The sequence below is a fragment of the Haemaphysalis longicornis genome, unplaced genomic scaffold, assembly GCF_048455015.1.
Source record: "Haemaphysalis longicornis isolate Haplotype H1 unplaced genomic scaffold, Haemaphysalis longicornis Haplotype H1 scaffold_5, whole genome shotgun sequence".
NCBI classification, from domain to species: Eukaryota; Metazoa; Arthropoda; class Arachnida; order Ixodida; family Ixodidae; genus Haemaphysalis; species Haemaphysalis longicornis.
Window position 1 is genome coordinate 66652051 of NW_027526385.1, and position 19181 is coordinate 66671231.

Consider the following 19181-nt stretch of genomic DNA (forward strand, 5'->3'; position numbering starts at 1 on the left):
TTTCGGCACCATCAGCTGCCAAAGTGCCGCACTAACTGCTTCGGTGTTTACATGTTTGTTCGTAACTTTAATGTTCACCCCACAATTCTTGCAGTTATAAAAGGAATGTGCCCTAAATTTAAGCGCAAATAGCTCGTTCGGCAAGCTTATGAACCCCGCCTAAAATGCGTTTGCTTTTGCCGGCCTCAGCCAATCGCACAGCTGGGCACATGACATAGTTTCTGGTGCGGAAAATGAACTAGTGGGTCGCAAGGCCATTCCCTTTTCTCCTAATTACGTAGTTTATTTGATTGAGGTTTTTGTTAGGAATGGTGTCAGTATGATTCTAACGAGGCAATCTTTCGAATGAACCAAACTTGCGTTTTGTCTGCGTGGCCCCTTTAACCGTATTCAAAGATTGTAAGTCTCTCTCTTGCAACACATCACACACTGATTTGGCACTGGAGGATGGCCTGTGGGAGGAGCAATCGCGCGCTTGCTGAGGCGGTGGCGCCCTCTTTTGCGTTGAACTGGATTTAAGAAATTAAATGAGAGACAGACTGGCCATAAAGTTGTCTTCGTGTCACACACTACCGCATGCTAAGAAGTATGCTAAGGAGTACCGCAAGGTATTGTAAAACGAGTGTCCTGTCCCAGTGTGTTCTTTTAGTACACGTTTTTGCCCATGGAGATGAAACATTCTGCCGCGAGGCATTGAAAAACGTGTGTCCCAGTGTTTCAGTACCGTGACTACATGAAACGCCAACGACATAAGACGGCGACAGCCCAGGCCCCTAAGGAGCTTCACCCCAAAAGAGAAATGCCTAGCGAAAGTCACTTTTGTATTGGCCGCTTTTTGCCTTTGTCGTCAAAGGATGACCCTGGTCATGCATTGCGTCTGCCCCAGCGCTTTACCATCCTCGATTCTTCTAGCATTGGCTGGAAATGACGCTGGTATGATGAGATTACCACACGAGAAAAAAAAAGTTTGCTCAATCGATTTAGTTTTCCAGCATTCACACTGCTCATGCGCCGTCTACTGGGACTTTTTCTTTTCGTTCTTAGAACAGCTGGAGGAGACATTTTGTTTTTGCATTTACTTTTATCTCGCCTGCCTTCAACTTTGTGTTTACCACGTTTTTGTTTGAAAAAAACAACCGTGCATCAATTTTTAATTTAGAAAATGCTGCTACTATCAGTTATGTACTTATGTTTTGTTTCAAATATGCCTAATGTTTTCTTTTTGATGAATAATGTTGATATGAATGATGCACACCACCAGTTCCAGTAGCTTGGAAGGTTTTGCCTGTAAATACTTCTTGTTCAAGCATGCTTTAAATTTCTGGCCCGGCAAATGAATCCAGTGACAGACAGATGGACCAAAATTTTTGCATTTAGACAGCCCAAGACAGAATATCGCCAAAAAAAAGCAACAGTTTGCTTTGAAGCATACGCTGATATTTTTGTGTGGTGCATAAGAGGGGTCGAAGTTGAGTTTGTTGTGGAATGGGGTTGCCTTGTGTTTGCACTGCAGGCAGGCCAGAGCTGCTGCCCGGAGGATAGAGGAAAAGCGGGCTCGGTCCCGGTGGCGTCGCCAGAACGAGCCGTCCAGCCTTCACTAGGTCAAGCCTATCCAATCCCGTTCTTCCAATGCAGCAACCACTGCCGTCAAGCCATTAGCTCAAGTCTGTATTTCGAGTGACACCATCCACTCGTCAAGGAACCACTGAGGATAGAGAAAAAACACACTCGATCCTAAAGGTGTCGGCAGAACAAGCCATCCAGCTTTCTCTAGGTCAATCCAATCCAGTCTGATATTATCCAATGCAGCAACCAGTGTCATCGAGCTTCTGGCTGTTTCAGGAGCGGTACCATCCACTCGCGAAGAAAGGACTAACGACTTTTGAAATTACTTCTTGCTGCTTCGCTAAATTAAAATATTTTTGTTGGAGTCATTGTAGTCTGTTTTTGTGTGCTGGTCTGCAAATATTTCTTGGTGGTGCAATTTGAGCTTAACGCTGTCTGAAAGAATACTTCCTAGCTTTGTCAACACTCAGATGTCAGCAGGATGCATGGTTGCAAGTTTTGCACTCGTAGAATGGTTCACCTTTAAGGTGAAAGCCTTAGATCTCTATGGCTTATAGAACGTTGGAGTTACAGATTAATTGATTGTAGGGTTTAACAACGCAACGCAGGCGATGAGGCGTGCCATAGTGAATGGCTCCAGATTAATTTTGACCGCCTGCGGATGTTTAACATGCGCCGAAATCTCGTACACACGGGCGTTTTTGCGCTTCGCCTCCATCGGAATCGAACCCACGTCCTCGTGCTCAGCAGCACAACGCCTTAGCCACTGAGCCACCGCAGCGGGTGTAGGAGGTACAGAAACGTGCTCAGAAAAATTGCGGTGCCCTGGGAAAGGGAAACAGCAGCCGCTTCATTCCACATTGCTGTGGGTGACGATGCACCAGGCAGCCCTCGCATCATCCCGTACGTTCATTCCGGCTCTAGACGTCTGTTTCAGGGCCGATGGACGTATCATGCATGTCCGTGAGACGTCCAGATTTAACACCTATGTACGTTACGTCGGAAACTGGATGTATTTTGGATGTTCAGTGAAAATTTCCAGAATCGCATAACGAGAAGCGTGTTCCTGCAACGAATACGAGGCCGCGCAAGACCAACGCACTACTGGGCAGACAGGCACACATGAACACATGGAACTTGTTTCACATGTTTCATTAGTGGCTCTTAATTCTTATACATCCTTCCCCAAAGAGATCACTGCTGGAGTAAGTGAGGTGCTTCAAAAAACTAAAAAGAGTAAGCATAATTTTAGAAATATGCAGATGAAACTTGAATTGTACAAGTCAGGGTGTTGATGTACACAATGTTTTTAATCTAAAAGCAGTGTAGCTTGTTCGTTTTTGGCTTTTATATTCAATGTAAGCCATTTGACGGTTTGTAGTAAGTTTGTACGACCATTGGCAGATGTTATTCATACTTGTACATCTGTTTCTACATGTCCACTGTAAGTCCGAAAATGTCCATCCAAACATGGACGTACAGTGGCCGTCCAAACTGGGCAGTGGATGTTCGGCTGTGTTTCGGACATCCCATGGACGTCCGTAGTTGCTTGGGTAGTTACGGACAGAGAAGTCCAAAAAAGTACGCCACGGCGAAAAAGGCTAGGGCAACTTGAAATGCTGCTTTGTTGTCGGCGCCGTTGAGAGGAAGCGGCTATGGGTGAAGATGCGACAGTGCACCGACGAGGACAACATGAAAGTTCAAGAGAAGGTCCAACTAGGCTTTCGCCTTCAAATATTAGAAAGTTCTAAGCATTCCTCCCAATTTTTTTGCAGCAAATGTTCTTGCTGCATTTATTAACAATTGCTAGGTAAAACGCATGCAGCCTTAGGAACTAGCCCGAGTTTGTACAGTACTTGTTTCGTCCGTAGGTGGCTCGTCTAATCATAATTTCCAGTAGTTCGAAAGTAGGAACAACTATAGCCTGTGCCTCCTTCGGCTATATGCAAGAGAAGTAGTTAGGTATTACATTACAGCTGTGTTGTCATTTTTTAAAAAGAGTTGATACTGTTGGTGGCCAGTGCTTCCACGTGCCTCTCGTCAATAGTTCACTCAGTTATCGCTTAACTCTGGTCAAAATAAATACTAAATTCTTTTGTATTCGTAGAAGATGAAGCACGGTTTTAATTTACTTTAGGTCTAACCGTCTACTGGAAGGAGCACTGGCCAGCGGTAGTGCTGACCCTAGTATTGCACTAAAACAGTTAAAAGGTTGTTAAAAAAGTTAAAAACAGTTAAAAACAGTTAAAAAAACTTTTTTTGTCCCACATTCCTGGCAACTAGTTCAAGGCGGCAATAACCCAGAATGCAAGTTCTTTTTGCTGCGCATGCGCACAGTGAACTAACTGGCGTCCTCTGGAAGGAGAGCTCAACATTTTTTGCTCGGCCACCAGACGGCGCTGTAAGCGGAATCCATCCCATAAGTCTGTCCTCCCCAGCTCGTCACCAGCTGTCTGCACAACACAGAAGTCAGATCACCGGGCGGGCAGTCCAATTCACGTAATGGTCCACGTCTGACTGAAGCGCGTCGCATCGTAGGCGGCCGCCGCCGACACCGCCGCTCCGCCACCGTGCTCGAGTACGGCGGCGGCCGCAGCCTTGCGGTGGTGTGCCGCGCGGTTGGCGGGGTGCACTCTGCGAGCGGCCAGCAGCCACCCGCAGCAGGCGTTTCGCAGTCTCTGCGGCCGGCAGAAGAAGAGCCGCAGCAGGCAGAAGAGGAACCCGATGCCCACCAATGGCGGGCCCAAGCCCATCACCGTGGGTCGGGACTCCGGGTTGCCGAAGCGGCCGTACGTGGCCAGTAGGGTAACGGCCGACCCGAGGAAGGCCAGAAGCGCTCCGAGCAGCAGCAGCACCTCGGCGCCGAGGGTGTCTCGAAGAAGCTGACCAGGAGGAATCAGGAAGCGCGCCTTGCTGTGGCGGGTGCCAGGAGGTGGACAGGCGATGCTGACCTCTGTCCAGTCGGCCGCGGGCGCTGCCGCCTCGGCGACGGGCAGCTGCAGCGAGTTCTGCTGCTGCTGCTGTTGCTGCCGTAGCTGCTGCCGCTTGATCATGATGTCGCGGAGGCGCCGGGCCACGGGCGTCAGGGCGGCGCTGCGCATGTTCCGGAAGGACTTGACGGCCAAGGCCACCGTCGGGTTGGTCAGGATGGGGTCGTTGGGGTCCAGGGGCTGCGGTGGCGGCGAGCCGCCCGGCGCCGGAGACGCCACGGCTGCGCCTGCGCTGTGTAACCACCAAGCGGAGCGTGCGGTTCAAGATTACAATGATTGACTGTTAAGCTATACAATGTGCACGGTCCTCAACACCCTCTGGACTTGTGTCTGGGCATTATTGGCCCCTTCCCTCATCGCTTACCTCTTGCGACATCGGGCCGTCCCTTCTCAATAGCGATTGTTCGTTGCGCAATCCTCTCACCCGCCCCCCTCACCCCTACATTTCATATCGCGCGGGTGGGGGATCACTTATGGAATACCCCTCCCTCTCTTCTCCCAAGCCCCTTGGGCAATCCTGCGCACAAACGTCATTTCATTTCCTTATCTGATTTTCGTATTTTGTTTTTGCGCATTAATATTCCGATTCGGAGTGTGAACAGTGCGCCGACGAGAAAAAGGCGGAAAAGTGGATAGGGTATACCGGTCAGAAAATTCTGGGTGGGTGGCGGTGATTTATTAAGAAAGCACGGAAGAGAACTGGGGATATTGTTGAACCCAACGGAGAGTTTACCCTCATACAACCCAGTCCAGGGAAGGGAAGGACGTTTCAGGATAGGAAGAGAGAAAAAGAGGGAAAAAGGAGTTGAGTGGGGGACAGTCTATGTCGAGTTCGTCTCGTTCAAGGCTCGACGGCTACAAACGATGCACTAGTCATGTCAAAACCAGGAAGTTGAGGAGGTGCTGGAAGACCTCCCGTCGGAAGGCGTCCGAACCCGTTGCAAACAGCCTAACATGAAATCTCTTGTGGCTTGTTGCGCCTAGGGTTCACACTGAAACACAACCCCCTCCCCCCTGGCTACGCCCCTGTGAGGCACTGTCTAGCGCTGACTACGACGAGCAGTGCCAAACAATCGAGCAGCCACATGCGCCGTGGAGACGAGCCCTGGGATAGGCCGGGGCACCCCCCGCCAACGTTGCACACCCCGTCGTAACAGTCAACGAAAATAATAAACCCATTTTTTTAATCTCCCGCCAAGTAGAGCGAGCAAGTCACAGCAGCCCACTTCATATGTCCACTTCCTCTCCTGTCCTACTCGGATAGGTTTGGTGAAGGAGTATTGCTAGCGCTGTAAAAGGCAAACTATCTATCCTTTATATCAACACTGGGGTGGATTAAACGGGTGCGTAAATTTAACCCAGTCCACGTCACTCTGTCTCAGGTGCGCTACGAGCACCGGTTTGCGCCGTTCAACAGCATCCTGACGCCGCCCCCGGTGCAGTACGCCCAGTACCGGGAGATGACCGACCCGTACAAGTACCTGGCGGCCTGCAAGTGCTTCCAGAATGCGCGCATGCTACTGGACAACGTGCCGGACCTCAACAGTGAACTAACCAGTGTGATGAAAGTGGCCAAGACTAACTTCATTGTCGTCAAGCTGCTGCTCAGCGGACACAAGAAGGACTCCGCCAGCTTGCCGGAGTTCGACTTTACCCTGCACAAGAACTTCCCCATCATCAGGATTTGAAGGGCGTACGGGCCACTTCTCTTCAGAGCTTTTGCCCATTGGTTCAGTACAGTGGTGTTGAAAAAAAAAAAGTGTCTGGTTATTTAACAAAGAAGTGTCCAAGACATCGGCTACCGTTTGTTCAGACTGGTTGGCGAGAGCCAAGCAGTTCAGGTGGCAGCGCGTGGGAAGCAGCACATTTGGGTATTTTAAGTGATGCAGTTAAGCTTTCAAGCAATGGAATGTTTGAAAACTTGCTTACCTTCTGTAAGCATTTAGTTAAAGTAGGGAAAAAGTGCAAGCAATAAAGGGGGGAACATTGCACTTTTTGTGCCACTGTTCACTAACGTAAAACAAAAAAAGAACACTGCACGCCAGCAGTCTCTTTGTGCGAGTGGCGAGACAGAAGTTCCTGACCACGAGCTGTGCTTGACATAAACCATTAAACAAAAGCAAAAAAAAAAAACAACAACACTGAAATGAAAGTGTTAACCCTCATTTTGTGGTTGCATTGTGTAGTATGCTTACAACCTGTAATTGCACTGCGTAGAAATGAGTCAAAGGCATCAGTTCATTTCTAAGGATTGAATAGAAAGAAAATACCAGGCAGCATTTACAGTGGCCTCCAGTACTGCAGCGATGTCAGACAGGCTTGCAGTATGGGCTGGTACCAGCAGGTCTTAAAAAATGAGTAACATTTCTGCCAGTTCCACTCAAGTTGACTTTTCGTTTCGACCGCAATTTATATAGGGTATCTGTGCTGATATGTTGCGCAACGCCCTGTGAACATATTGTGTCACGTAATTGTCCAAGTACAGGAATGGGAATGAATTTTCTAGTGCAAAGAAAGACCCCAAAAATTCATGGGGCAGGGTTTTCGGTTGCATGCAGTCATTTAAATCTATCTTCATTGTTATTTTAATGGGTTGCAGAAACGAGCGAAAGGCAGCAGCTTGTCACTCGTTGTTGAATTACACAGCCCTTACACAGTGTGCCTGTCAACCAGCAAACGCCACATGCTAGTCTGTTCAAACTTGGGAGTTGCTGCTAATTTCATTCGTTGACTGATGTGGGCCAGCTAAACTCGTTGATGTTGACATCTCACTGCGAAAAACAGCTAAAAAATGATGGCTATGCTGATGTTTGAGGTTTTTAAATACACTACAGGTGTGCTGGAAGTGCCAAGTTCAGGATTGGGACAGTGCTCATGCTTGATATGCAGTGGGTACTAGTGGCACTAAGTTGCCAGAATGTGCTTGCTATTTGCAGCTATTGGCCGTAATTTTTACTTCGTACACTGTTCTGTTGCTTTGTGCACTGTTGTTTCCAGCTGTAAATAGCATACTGTAATTAGCAAGAGAGAGTCATACAATGGAGCCATTGGGCAAAAGTCATTGCTACAGATGTTTGGGGCAGGGTTAGGAGAATACATTTCATTATTAAATAAATTTTTTTCACACGTGCCCTTGCTTGCTTTATTGAGAGCTGTGGTCATAATACACAAAATTAAGGACATATTTGCTCTTACAAAAAGCCCCTGCTATACGAGAGGAACACTGCTGCTTCACGAGAAAAATAGCGTTTTCGGAGCGTAAAACGAATTCGCTGGCAGCTCGCAGCGTGTTGAAGGCACAGACAACGCTGTCAAGTATATTTTTTGATCCCAAATGAAAAATGAAAGGGCATCACTTAAAACACTGTAACCCGAAACGGTATTGCCAACAGCACCCTAGAACTTTTGAAATGGAATTTTTAGGTCTACCAGCCATACGTGGCAAGCTAGCAACCATGACAGAGACCGGTGCGGCAACGTCCTTTTAACTGTACGCGAGATTATGAGATGTTTTAAAAACCTACCATTCCACCGATCCCTATCCCTGGCTAAAACAGCAATAACCTGCAGTGCACCTCGTAGATATTGTTCCCCTATGTAAAGTAACAAAGTAGAAATGCTGGTTTATGGCAAGCATAATAACATGCTATGCTAAATAAGGTAAAAGTAAGCTTAAAAGTAGTCCAGCTTCTTTCACGAGAAACGAGGCCAATCGTACACCTCAAGTTTGGGCTTGCGGGTGTACGACGCGAATCGGTACCTGTCTTTGTGTTCGCTTCAACCACGTCGAAATGGAGAAATTGGGCACACGCCGGCTCACAAATTCCTTTCTGGGTAAACTTGCAGCAATAAAGCATAAGTTGCAAATAACTGCAAAAAAATGTTTATAAGAGTGATAAAAAATCGTATTTTAGGAAAGCATAATGCTAAAAGTGATTAAAAAATCACATTTTAGTGCGTCAGTGATAAAAATTGCATTTTAGCACCCTGTTGATGAGTAATGGGGATGGAAGTTATATACAGGAAAAATATGCTGATGAAAATAGTTGAAACCAATGGAGGTCCTCACTTATAGGGTGAGATTGTTGGCAGACATGAAGCTGTCGAAGAAATTCTTCCCAAGGCCCTCCACCTTCCTGAGGTCCTCAAAGGTGTCGAACTTCCCTCGGAGAAGCCGGTGTAAATACAGCATCTGAAAAGGGGAGAATACGCAGACAAAAATAAAGGCACACAGGGACTGTAAGGCAGATGCTACACTCAATTTCAGTCTGGAACCAGCGGAAAAAATCATGCACTCCTCCGGAGATCTAACGACGACGATGGTAGAACGCGAAGCTTTCTCGTGATGGATTCTTTGATTGTCCGATTCCACGCTGCGAGTACCGTACTTACCCGATTCTAATGCGCCCCCTGAATCTAACGCGTACTCGATTTTCCTGGCAAAAAAAACCTAAAAAACTTACACCTCCGATTCTGACGTGCACGGAACTTTGTGACCCAGAAAAACGAATGTGAGAGAAGCGGGCGATTTACTTCCTGAAGTAATCTCTCATCTTACTGCTCGTTGCTCTTCGAGAGCTCCTTGTCGCTTTCTGCTGACTACAACGTCTTGTCCTCGGTGCCGTCAAGCGCGTTCGCGATGCCACACTACTGAACAAACGTTCAATCATGGTCGATGGGATCGTGGCCCACACCTCGCACGCCTATCCTTCGAGCTTTTCCAGAGGGGCACGGTTCAGCCGACCGCTCGTTTTGAACGCGTGGGAGCCACTCGTAAGCCACTCATGGAAGCGGTGCACCTTCGTTGCCGCTGCTGCTGCCATTGCTGTTATCAAGCGCGCAAGTGGAACGATTTGATGGTTTGTGTGAACGGCGATAAAAAGCCTAGGCGCCTAAGCTTCCTGCGTCCGAAACATGGATGGTCCGAAAAGTCGTTGCTAGAAGTGGCTAAAAGCTTTGGCGCCATCTTGAGATGGCGATGACAATGGGTGGGACAAAACTTCCGCTGTTTCGGCAGTTTCAGTTTCGTATCCTATTCTAACGTGCATGCGACTTTTCGGCCAATTTTTTTTTTGAAAAAAAAAGTGCGCGTTAGAATCGGGTAAGTGCGGTATGTGCTACTCTGGAGGTATGCACCACTGCTCTAGAATGCCCACAGCAACTCTTGGGTGTGCACTCTGTAGGCCCCACGTTTGGGCTTGGGGTGTACGGCGCGAATCAGTACCTGTCTCGGCGTTCACTTCAACCATGTCAAAATGGAGAATTTGGGCATACGCCGGTTTCATAACGTGAGGGACCCAAGCTCGATTCCTGCCATGAGAAGCATTTTTTTATTCACTTCACCCACAATCATTCATCATTTAAGTTGGCTTTCCTGCAGGGTGCAATGGCAGCAACTTTAGCTGGAATGCCAGGCCGAGATCAGACTTACTGACCCTACTTAACAAGAACACAGGTTTACAGGTTTTATGCGAAGCCAGTGCACGTTGTCCTCGAGCTGCGCTGTAAAGGAGGGTTACAAAACAAGAGAGATTGTGAGGTGCGCAAAAATCGTGTACACACAGGCCTTTGTCTTCATTTCGACACGCATAGTTCATAAATGCATTTTGCCACCAACACTGTCAAAATTATGGAGTGGTCAGACACCGCGTCATCACGCACTTACGTGTCTGAGGAAAGAAGGGATGGGAAGGGAAAAGGGGGCGAAATCAAAGAACATTACTGAGACATCACGACTCCAGGAAGGCGCATTAGGCAGAAAATAGGTGCCACTCAAGTTGGCTGGAGGAGGAGTGATGTTGGGCCTGTTGAATGAAAGCCTCTCCTTGACATTCAGAGAACTGAAGGCAATGCTTACTTAGCATGTAAGGTGTCATATTTAACATTTCAGCAACTCGTCGTCTATAGCTTTGAAACGTCGTCTGGAAATGTGGCACTCCGGCCAATCCTGTTCTGTCGTCTGCGCACAAGCGAGATAGAGAAGGTAAACTTTATTCTGCAAAAGAAAAGAGAAAGTAGAATGTAGCTGGATTCCTTGTTTCAAGATCCCATGGAAGTTTGCTGCCTTCTCCGCGCGTGCCACCAGCCGAAGTGGAGTTTCACTGCTGGAGCTGGCCAATTCCCTCTCCCACTGCTCATGGGAAAATTTTTTACTTTTGAGACATCTGGCAAGAGATTTTCGAGAGCTTGTCCCCCACTAGTGCCCTGTGCATAGCCACTGTTATCACTCAAGGTGTCATCTGTATGACAGATGGCATCAGATCCAGTGCTGAAGTCTTGACTCAGCGAAGCCACAACTAGAAGAAGGTCAAGATTTTCGTCTGGGGCTCCCATCATGATTGGATACGCCACAGGTTGTCCTTGGGCTGTTTTTTTTTTTGTTATCGCACATGCTTTGTCATTGTCTGCCGTGCAGATGTGTGCAGCCACCCATAAAAATGTCAAGAGACATCCACTCGAATTTACCACTTTCCTGCCCACGAGAAAAGCAGCGATTTTGGGTATTCTAGCAAAAAAGTATTTCCCGCTGACAAAAAATAAATATATATAGGAGTATGGTGCGAGGGTACGGTAGGGGGGTAAATTTTCTTTACAATGGTAACTGTTTCAAACATGAATATTTATGTGAAAAAAAAGAAAAAAGCTGTACGGAAAAATTTTGTGACAAACACAAAAATAAGCAAAAATCTTTACACACAAACCAAAGACATGGCTACAGAATTGCAGGCGGCAGCAAACAGCCTCTCCACCATTGAACTGGCAACCGAGAAGACAGAATTTCTCTTGGTCCACAGTCAGCACCAACCACCTGCCAACATGCATCAGACACCCATTGCCTCACACTGTGGCCGTATTCGTCTGCTAGGCATTCCCCTCGTTAGCCACAACAGCGCTCGACAATGCAGCTGAGCAAAAACTGGGGACCGATGTTTCTCTCACATTTCCAACAAATTTGGTGGCGCTAATCAATCGTGTTTCACGCTCCCAAGGGCAGTAGCCGTCGTTTGTCTCACTCATGGCGCCTCAGCTTATGATTTCTCTTCGACTCGCAGGAAGCACTGAGCTGTCCTTTACCGGGCTATGCCTCCACTGGACTTCCAGGGCATACTCGCATTGATGCTCTTGAATGGGCTGCTTTGGTCCTTGCGACGGAAGAGCTCCTTGCGGAAGCCGTACAACACCATGAGCTTCGGCAGGCCCTAACTGGGACGAACGTATACTTCCAGTGCATCCGCCAGCTTCACCACCCTCTCCCCCTTGGCCCTGCCTGCCTGTTACAGTTGCTCACTAGCAAACCAGAATTCCCTTTTCCCATCCAACTGCTCATGAAAAGACACTTCAATGCATCCTCACAGCAAAATTGCCGGATGAGGTGGATATTTTTATGAATGCCAGCCTCTCCCCTTCCCACATGGGCCTGGCCTGGCGCTTCTCAGCTCGACCGGACCTGGACGGCTCCCTCACGCACCACGCATTTAACTCGTCCCCTTCAGAAGCGGAACTACAGAGCATCCTTAGCACAATGGATCATGCAACATTCACTATTCACATTCTTACGGACTCTCACCAAGCCCTTCAAGAGCTGCACAAGCCCTTCCCCAATCACCCAACTGTGCATGGAATCCAGCACACGACCACCACCCCGGCCCGTAATGGGGCCGCTACCCGTTTGGCATGAGTGCTATGTCACAGGGATCCGGATGGGGCAACCAGGCTGCACATACTGCAGCATCCCCTGGACGACCACGCCTCGCACTCGTTCCCCTGCCCTTGCCTTCAACTTCACCACGCACGCCAGGCATGGAAGTCCCATCCTTCTTCCGTTAGCGCCCCTTGGTTATCTGGCTCTGGCTCCCCCCATGCCTCGCTCTGCGGAAGTATTCGTCGACAAAGCTAGGGCCAACGTAGCCCTCACACCCCACATCACTAGAAAATGGACTCGCAATGGGGTCTTCACCTCCTTACTGCCCCCACTGCCGGATAACCGTATTCGACACCCTCGACCACCTAATCGGCTGCTGCTCTGAATTTCCTCTGTGTCTGCCTATCCTCCACAACACTGCGCCTCCCGATGCCTCTCAAGATGACCGCCCATTTGAAAACCGCAATTTTCTTACAGCCCTTGGGCTTTCCGGAGTAGAGAGCAGTCTCCCAAGATTAGTGCAGACCTGGGTTTACCCCAGTTGCGAAAATTTGTTATGAGATATGATCTACCTTAGCCGGGCCTCTGCTGTCTAAAAGAAGCTCCTGTGTGGCCTTCATGTACACATCATTTCTTCAATTATGCTACTCCTCCTTTCCCCTCCTATCCCCCCTATTTTGGCCACATGCCCTTCCCTTTACTAATACAGGACTGCAAAAACAACAACAGCTCTTAGGCCTGAATCCATTGGAGAGCCCATTGGAATGCAATCAGTTCTGCTAAATGAGCTGTCACGGTGCTGCCAGTTGTGTGGAGCTATTCCCAGCTTGAAGTCACAACTGGGACAGACAAAAGTTACGCCAATCAGTAGGTCTGTGCAACACTCTTCTGTTCTTGCATGGCCTATTTGGGACACGGTAAATGCACAGGCATGTTTTCAAAGGCTTGCATGGGATATAGGAACCATGCTTTAGGAGCACCCGTTAATGCACACATGGCATTTTATTTCAAAAGTATTGGGTAGTGGAGTCTTGCAGGGTCGGTGCGTCACTGTGCACTGAGATACTATTTAATTTATAATACAATACCGCACTCAAAAAGAATGCTATTTGCATAAGCTGCACACCCACTTTGTTTCCCCCAGTGCCTGCCTCTTTTATGCACCAATAAGAGCTAACCGAATCATAGTTGCACACTTGCAAAGCCCATTTATATATGTTGCCTGACACACAGAGCACGCACCTGCTTTTTTATAGTTCGCACACTTAAAAAAAGAAAGCTTATCTCGTGATGTAATGATGGTGAAACATAAAAAAAAAGCACCATATTATATGAGTCACACAAGACTGCCTGCGATAGCAGGCTTAAGCTAGCTTCAAATTACACATGTAGACCACTGCGCCAAACTGAACGTGCGAACATCAAGGGTACGCGCAGGGATGGAGGAGGTACAATGGCTCACCCGTGCACCCTTGGGGCCGACACGTGCAAGACACTGGAGGTGTTTCTCCGAAGCCGTGTTCAGAATTTCGAGCACGTTTCGGTTGTGCTCACGCTGTGTCTTCTCAGCTGACCCTGTGTAGACCAGATCGCACGATTTGGTCCTAGCAGGACCTGTAGGGAGAGAGAGAAAGAGAAATAAATCTTATGTCAGTATGTTCGTTAAAGGCACAAGTGCAGAGCTTGTTGCTATGGCTTGCACGAGTTGTTCACACGGCGTTGTACATGGCAAACTTTGCAACTCTATCAGATGTTTTAAAAACACACTGAAAGCAGGTTGCATGTTTGTTGTTACGTTGAAAAGCAGGCAATCTGTAGCCCTTCAAAGCAGCCAGTTTTGGGCAGAAAAAAATATAGTAATGCTTAAAAACTGGGAAATCAACAAGCACATTCATCTTATCCCTTCCTCCACAACATTTTGTGTTCAGCCAGCACGCATCTAAATAAAAAAAAAAAGAAGAATGCTAAGGTTTAAATCTTTTAAACCAAATTATCATGAGCGAAATCAAAGACTACGCACACAGTGTTTTGTGAAAACTTGTGTTTCCTTAAGATTTTGCCTGCCCTTTTAGTATTTTCACTGGATGATTGGATTCATCCTTTGGCATGCACTGAAGGACATGCCTAGACAGCCCAGCCGGTGTACCATCGACTGCTAGACTGAGGGATTAACCGGTGGTGAAGCAGCCATCAAACCCTCACCTAGTCACCTCATTCACTTGCACTGAAGCGCGTGCAGACAGCCCAACCGGCATTGAGAGATCAAGTGCAGGTAAAGCAGCTGTTCCACCCCTGCCTAGTCACGTGGCATAGCAGTGGCTAGGATCCAACAACGAAGCAATAAAAAGTAAATGCGCAGCTTGTGTGCCAGCGGCTGAAGGTCACTTGCGACGCGATGAGCGACCTGCGAAGATGTAGCGTAGCAGCGCTTTCGCTCTACCGAGTCACCAGAATATCCACCGGAGGATCTTATTGAATGTGTGAGCACCCATTTCCCCTACCTCATGAACATGAAGCTCGCCCTGATGCACACACCTTGCTACGGCTTCAGAAGCTCACAACACTGCTTCCTGTACATTACTCGCACACCGTGCCAACTTTGCTGTGCATTCTAACCATTTCAGTGGCCATGTTTGCGCACTTTAGCAGCGGCACTGGTTGCTTCCTTGTTGCTCCTTTTGGTGCCCACCAGTGTAAGCATATCGTTGCCGCCATGGCCATTCCTTCCTCGTGTGCTGCCCTCCACTGGCTGCACACTAGAGGCATTTTTTTTTTGCCTGAACTGGCTGCACTGGTACACGCAGTGCAGCATATGTTAATTTTTTAATTAAATAAGTGATATCCCCAGTAGCACTTTGCACTGGTCTGCACGACACTGCACTAATCTGCACCAGTTCAGGTAAAAAAAAAATGCCCCTACTATTTCAGAACGCGTAAAAGCAGCTGCAAGAGTCACGCGACCCATCAAGACACCGTGCATATCGCTACCTGTTCTCTGGTTTAGTGAAGGCAGATTGACGACCCAACTTTTTGCTGACATGCCTCATCTATTGCTCATGCAGTGATATGAAGTACTCGGTGCAGATGAGACTGAGTAAATCTTAATGGCTATTATGTTGAGTCATGACGGGTGAATGGTGCTCTCTTTTCTGCCACCCATTACAGACGAGCTAAGGCTCTAGGCAGCAGTGACATATATAGTCAGATAATGGATTACTTGGTTCAAAATACACACCTCTCTAACTCTACCTAACCAACTTTTTAATGGGTAGTTGAATTGCAGAGGTGTCAACTTCAAAGTTGTGAACCACATTTTAGAACATCTGATAGAGTTTGTCTCAACGTGCTACCTTTTGCACAGGAGAGCTTGAAAATGCATCCCACGCAGCACACAAATACGTCAGGAGCACACTGGGCACGGTAAGTTTTGCAGCTATTTTGTAATTTTGCACCAGGAACTCAGAAGGCAGTCCAGCTTACCACTGCTCGATGAATAATCTCCTGGGGCGGTATTCCCGTGTTTTGTCCCTTTTGTGTCCCTTTCGAAAGTGTCCCTTTTGAGTTAGCCCTGATTGGCTAAAAGCGAACACCCGGATGTGACGCATACAAGCACGGCGGAGCTATGAGCCGTGCCTACTCGGAGCAGACGATTTGGAGCAGACGATTTTTCGTAGCGTTATTCTCGGTTCCCTCGCGGAACAGTAAACACATAAAATATTCTCTGATACGGTTTCAGTTCTTTAAAATGCGTTCGCAAGAACAGTTACGGTATTTGAATCAAAGGCCCACTGCTTAACCGGAAGTACGTCACGATGAAAGGGACGTTTTCAAAAGGGACAGTTACGAGAATACCGCCCCAGATCAAGGCTTTAATTGCCTGAAACCAGAGGGGAGTCTAACTTGGCTTCACTTGCATTACACAATTGGGGGTACAAAGCCGTACAGACAAAGCACAAGTTTGTTTTATTCCAAATATTTGGGGTTTTATAGTGCCCCCAGCCCTTGTCCGGCAGCAAACGATGCTTTATTCACTAAGAAATTAACCAATTTAAGTTCCTTCGTCTATGATTAAGTCTATGTGTCTATAAAAATCACTGGCATAAGCAATAAAATTCAGTAGCTAGTCAGCGCTGTGTTTGTGCCCTCTTCTTTTTGCCTCGTGTTGTTTGTGCTGTTACTAGGAATAATGTACCAACTCGCCCAATTGTTCGTTTTAGCCTCACTCAGTTTAAGTTAAAATTTTCATTCTCCTGCCAAATTGTGTGTTTTGTGAGATTTGCGGAGACGTAGCAAGGGCAGGTCTTTAAGCGAACGTAAGTATGCTGTTTAGTCTGCAGTGGACTGAAAACGTCCCGTTTACCCTCAGTCCTTCTAGATGGCGCCACCCTACTGTGCAGCACCACTGTCTGCCCTTGCTTCTTTTCTGACCATATTTGCACCTGGTTTGCTTTTGTTATGGTTGGACGTAATCATTTCGTGAAACATGGGGTATGCTCGACAAACAGGGTCATGTACGACAATGTCGCTTTTGCTAATCGGCCAGTGTTGTGTGAGACAACCACCACGTGCCAGACTGCTGGGCAGCTATAACAAGCATAGTGCGCGCAGTACCAACGGCAGTACTCAGTGGTACTTCTTTGCTTTTGTGCACCTTCATAACTTCCATTGTTTCCATTCTTACTGCTCTTAAATATGCATTACACTTAAGTGAAAATAGATCGTTCTGCAAGCTTATAAGCTCTGCCTAACTTGCGTTTGCTTTTGCCGGCCTCAGCCAATCACACAGCTGTGCACATTACGTCATAGGTTCTAGTGCAGGAGATGAGCTAGTGAGTCGCATGACCGTTGCCTTTTTTCCTACTTATATGGCTTATTTGAGCGAAGTTTCCGTTAAAAATGGTGTCAGAACGATTCTAAAGAGGCAATCTTTCGAATGAACCACACTTGTGTTTTGTCTGCATGGCTTTTTTAAAGTTTTCACTCTGCTGTGCCACTTGGCATGGTGTCACCAAGCTAACTGCTTATTCTTGGCTATTGCCCAAAACATGTTGTATTATGGCGAAAGCAAATTTAGAAATGTGAAGCATTTCTTTGTCATGCTGGCACACTGAGTGCCCAAAGTGAGTAAGCACAGCTGCCCCCTGTCCCGGTGAAACGTCTCTGTCTGCCCGTTTTGTCATGGGCCTGTGAGATATTAATAGCCTGCCTGTTACAGGCATCAAACCAAGATCTTATCTTGCACATAGCTTATGAATGTGCTACCAACTGAGCCTTTTTAAGTCGCCCTTTGCAATGCACATTTGGCAGCGAGATACAAACATCCTGATCATTTCAACAAAGTGAACTTGGATGTTGTCTTCAATGGCGTCTATTGCTAGTTCTTTGTACAGCTACACTAACTGTAGCTGAAGGTAAGTTAAGAATGTGTTTGCGGGTGCTGCTTATCGCTTCTACAGTAGGCCTGCTACTACTTCACGCTAGCAGTTGCGCAGCAAGAAATGCATATACCTTTAGATACAAGTCTCACCTTCGTACTGCCAAGTGAGGAACACCTGTGTGTGCTAAAAGAATTTGTTCTGAACAATGTATGCTTTGTTGTAGAAAAGAGGAGGCAGCAACTGCACCCAGCCGTTTTGCACTGTACATAGGAATGGCCATTGCTTGAAGAGGTGTAAGAGGAAACAGAACCGTGTAATTTTGTTATACTGGAGGCGGTTCACACATAAGATGTGCCATGCATGAACAGAGCACTGTAGTCCAACATATCTGTGACACCCACCGGTAGCCGTGCTTTGACGGGTCACTCTTGGCTTGGAAACGTTATCCATCCTGGGTGAGACACGTTTCTGGAACACGCAGGTCCTACTTCGGGTGCGATTGGCAACACACGAAAGTGGAGGATTTGGCACTGCGAAGGGCGATAGGATTGGACATAATAAAAAAAGTGGCTGCTTGGGTGAGCTTGTATGACATCATTGTTGTGGGAAGAGTGAACTAACAGAAGCAAGAGAAAGAACAAAAAAAAGCGATGACACAAAGCGCTTTTCGTCGTATTCTTCATTCTTCTTTTGTCCCTGTCAATAGTTCGGACTTTCCACAACCATGACACTGTTGAGGCCCCTTACCACAGCCTATGAGTGCTAAACGAAGCTACTGCTATGCAAGAAACCAAATTGTATTGTCAAATGCATCAACTGCAGTCTCTTTGGTACCATGTAAAGCAAGTTTATCTTTCACTCGGCTTGGGCACCAATGTTTAATTCAGAACTACAAGCCCTTAGTTCTAATGTGAGAGTGTTAACAAGCTCGCGTTACACCGAAGCAAATGCCGATGGTGGGATACGAACATCCTGATTAGTCGATAAGATTATGATGGATTGAAGACACATGGAGGTGTGAAAAGTTTTCTGTGTCGCTGCAGTCCTGACATCGTTTTTGCGTGGAGAACGCATACCTCACCATTGAACCATTGGGAGAATCAAGCGCGCTGTGGATGTGGTGTGTGGAGGGGGGGGGAGAGAGAGAGAGAGAGAGAGAGAGAGAGAGAGAGAGAGAGAGAGAGAGAGAGAGAGAGAGACCATGCATTTTTTTTGCTTATTACAATGGGGATTGAAATGTTGCCGTCGTTCATTAATCCTTATGAAGGACGCCTCAACTCCCACCTAGCTAGACGATGCCTCGATCTAGTCAGGGACAATTTTTTGCGACATGAATACTTTTAGTGTATCCAGCTTACCCAGTTCCACATTGTACACAACTGTGTCGTCTTGTTGACAACTGCTGGACGCTTCGAGTTTAGGCGATGAACCCAGCGAGCCACTCCTCCGGGCCTCAGAACCGGAACGTGTAAGCGCCCTTCTCTTCACAGTTACTGGCGTGGCTACTTCCCCTAGTCGCGGGAAGAAAAAACAAAGCATAAAACAAAAGGTGAGGCATACCACGCGTACCAAGTTAAAGCCAAGCCAAGCCAAGCCAGGCCCTGC

The 19181-nt window shown here is 47.4% G+C and overlaps 2 protein-coding genes across 3 annotated transcripts in view; both read right to left on the reverse strand.

The window, feature by feature from the left end:
- Window positions 1-2652: 2652 nt before the first annotated feature.
- LOC144138358 (uncharacterized) lies at window positions 2653-8740 on the reverse strand. Its single transcript, XM_077670601.1, has 2 exons — window positions 8626-8740; window positions 2653-4788 (listed from the first exon to the last, which is right to left on the reverse strand). The coding sequence occupies exon 2, from the start codon at window positions 4665-4667 to the stop codon at window positions 4062-4064; it is 606 nt and encodes a 201-aa protein (XP_077526727.1). The 5' UTR covers window positions 4668-4788; window positions 8626-8740; the 3' UTR covers window positions 2653-4061.
- Window positions 7684-19181, reverse strand: part of LOC144138357 (uncharacterized) — a 32459-nt gene continuing 20961 nt past the window's right edge. Inside the window, exons 11-14 of one of the 2 annotated variants that reach the window (XM_077670599.1) lie at window positions 18935-19087; window positions 17978-18106; window positions 13661-13812; window positions 7684-8748 (exon numbers count right to left, since the gene is read on the reverse strand). In XM_077670599.1, the coding sequence (XP_077526725.1) occupies window positions 8626-8748; window positions 13661-13812; window positions 17978-18106; window positions 18935-19087 (557 nt within the window). In that variant the 3' untranslated portion in view covers window positions 7684-8625. The other variant, XM_077670600.1, reaches the window with a different exon arrangement.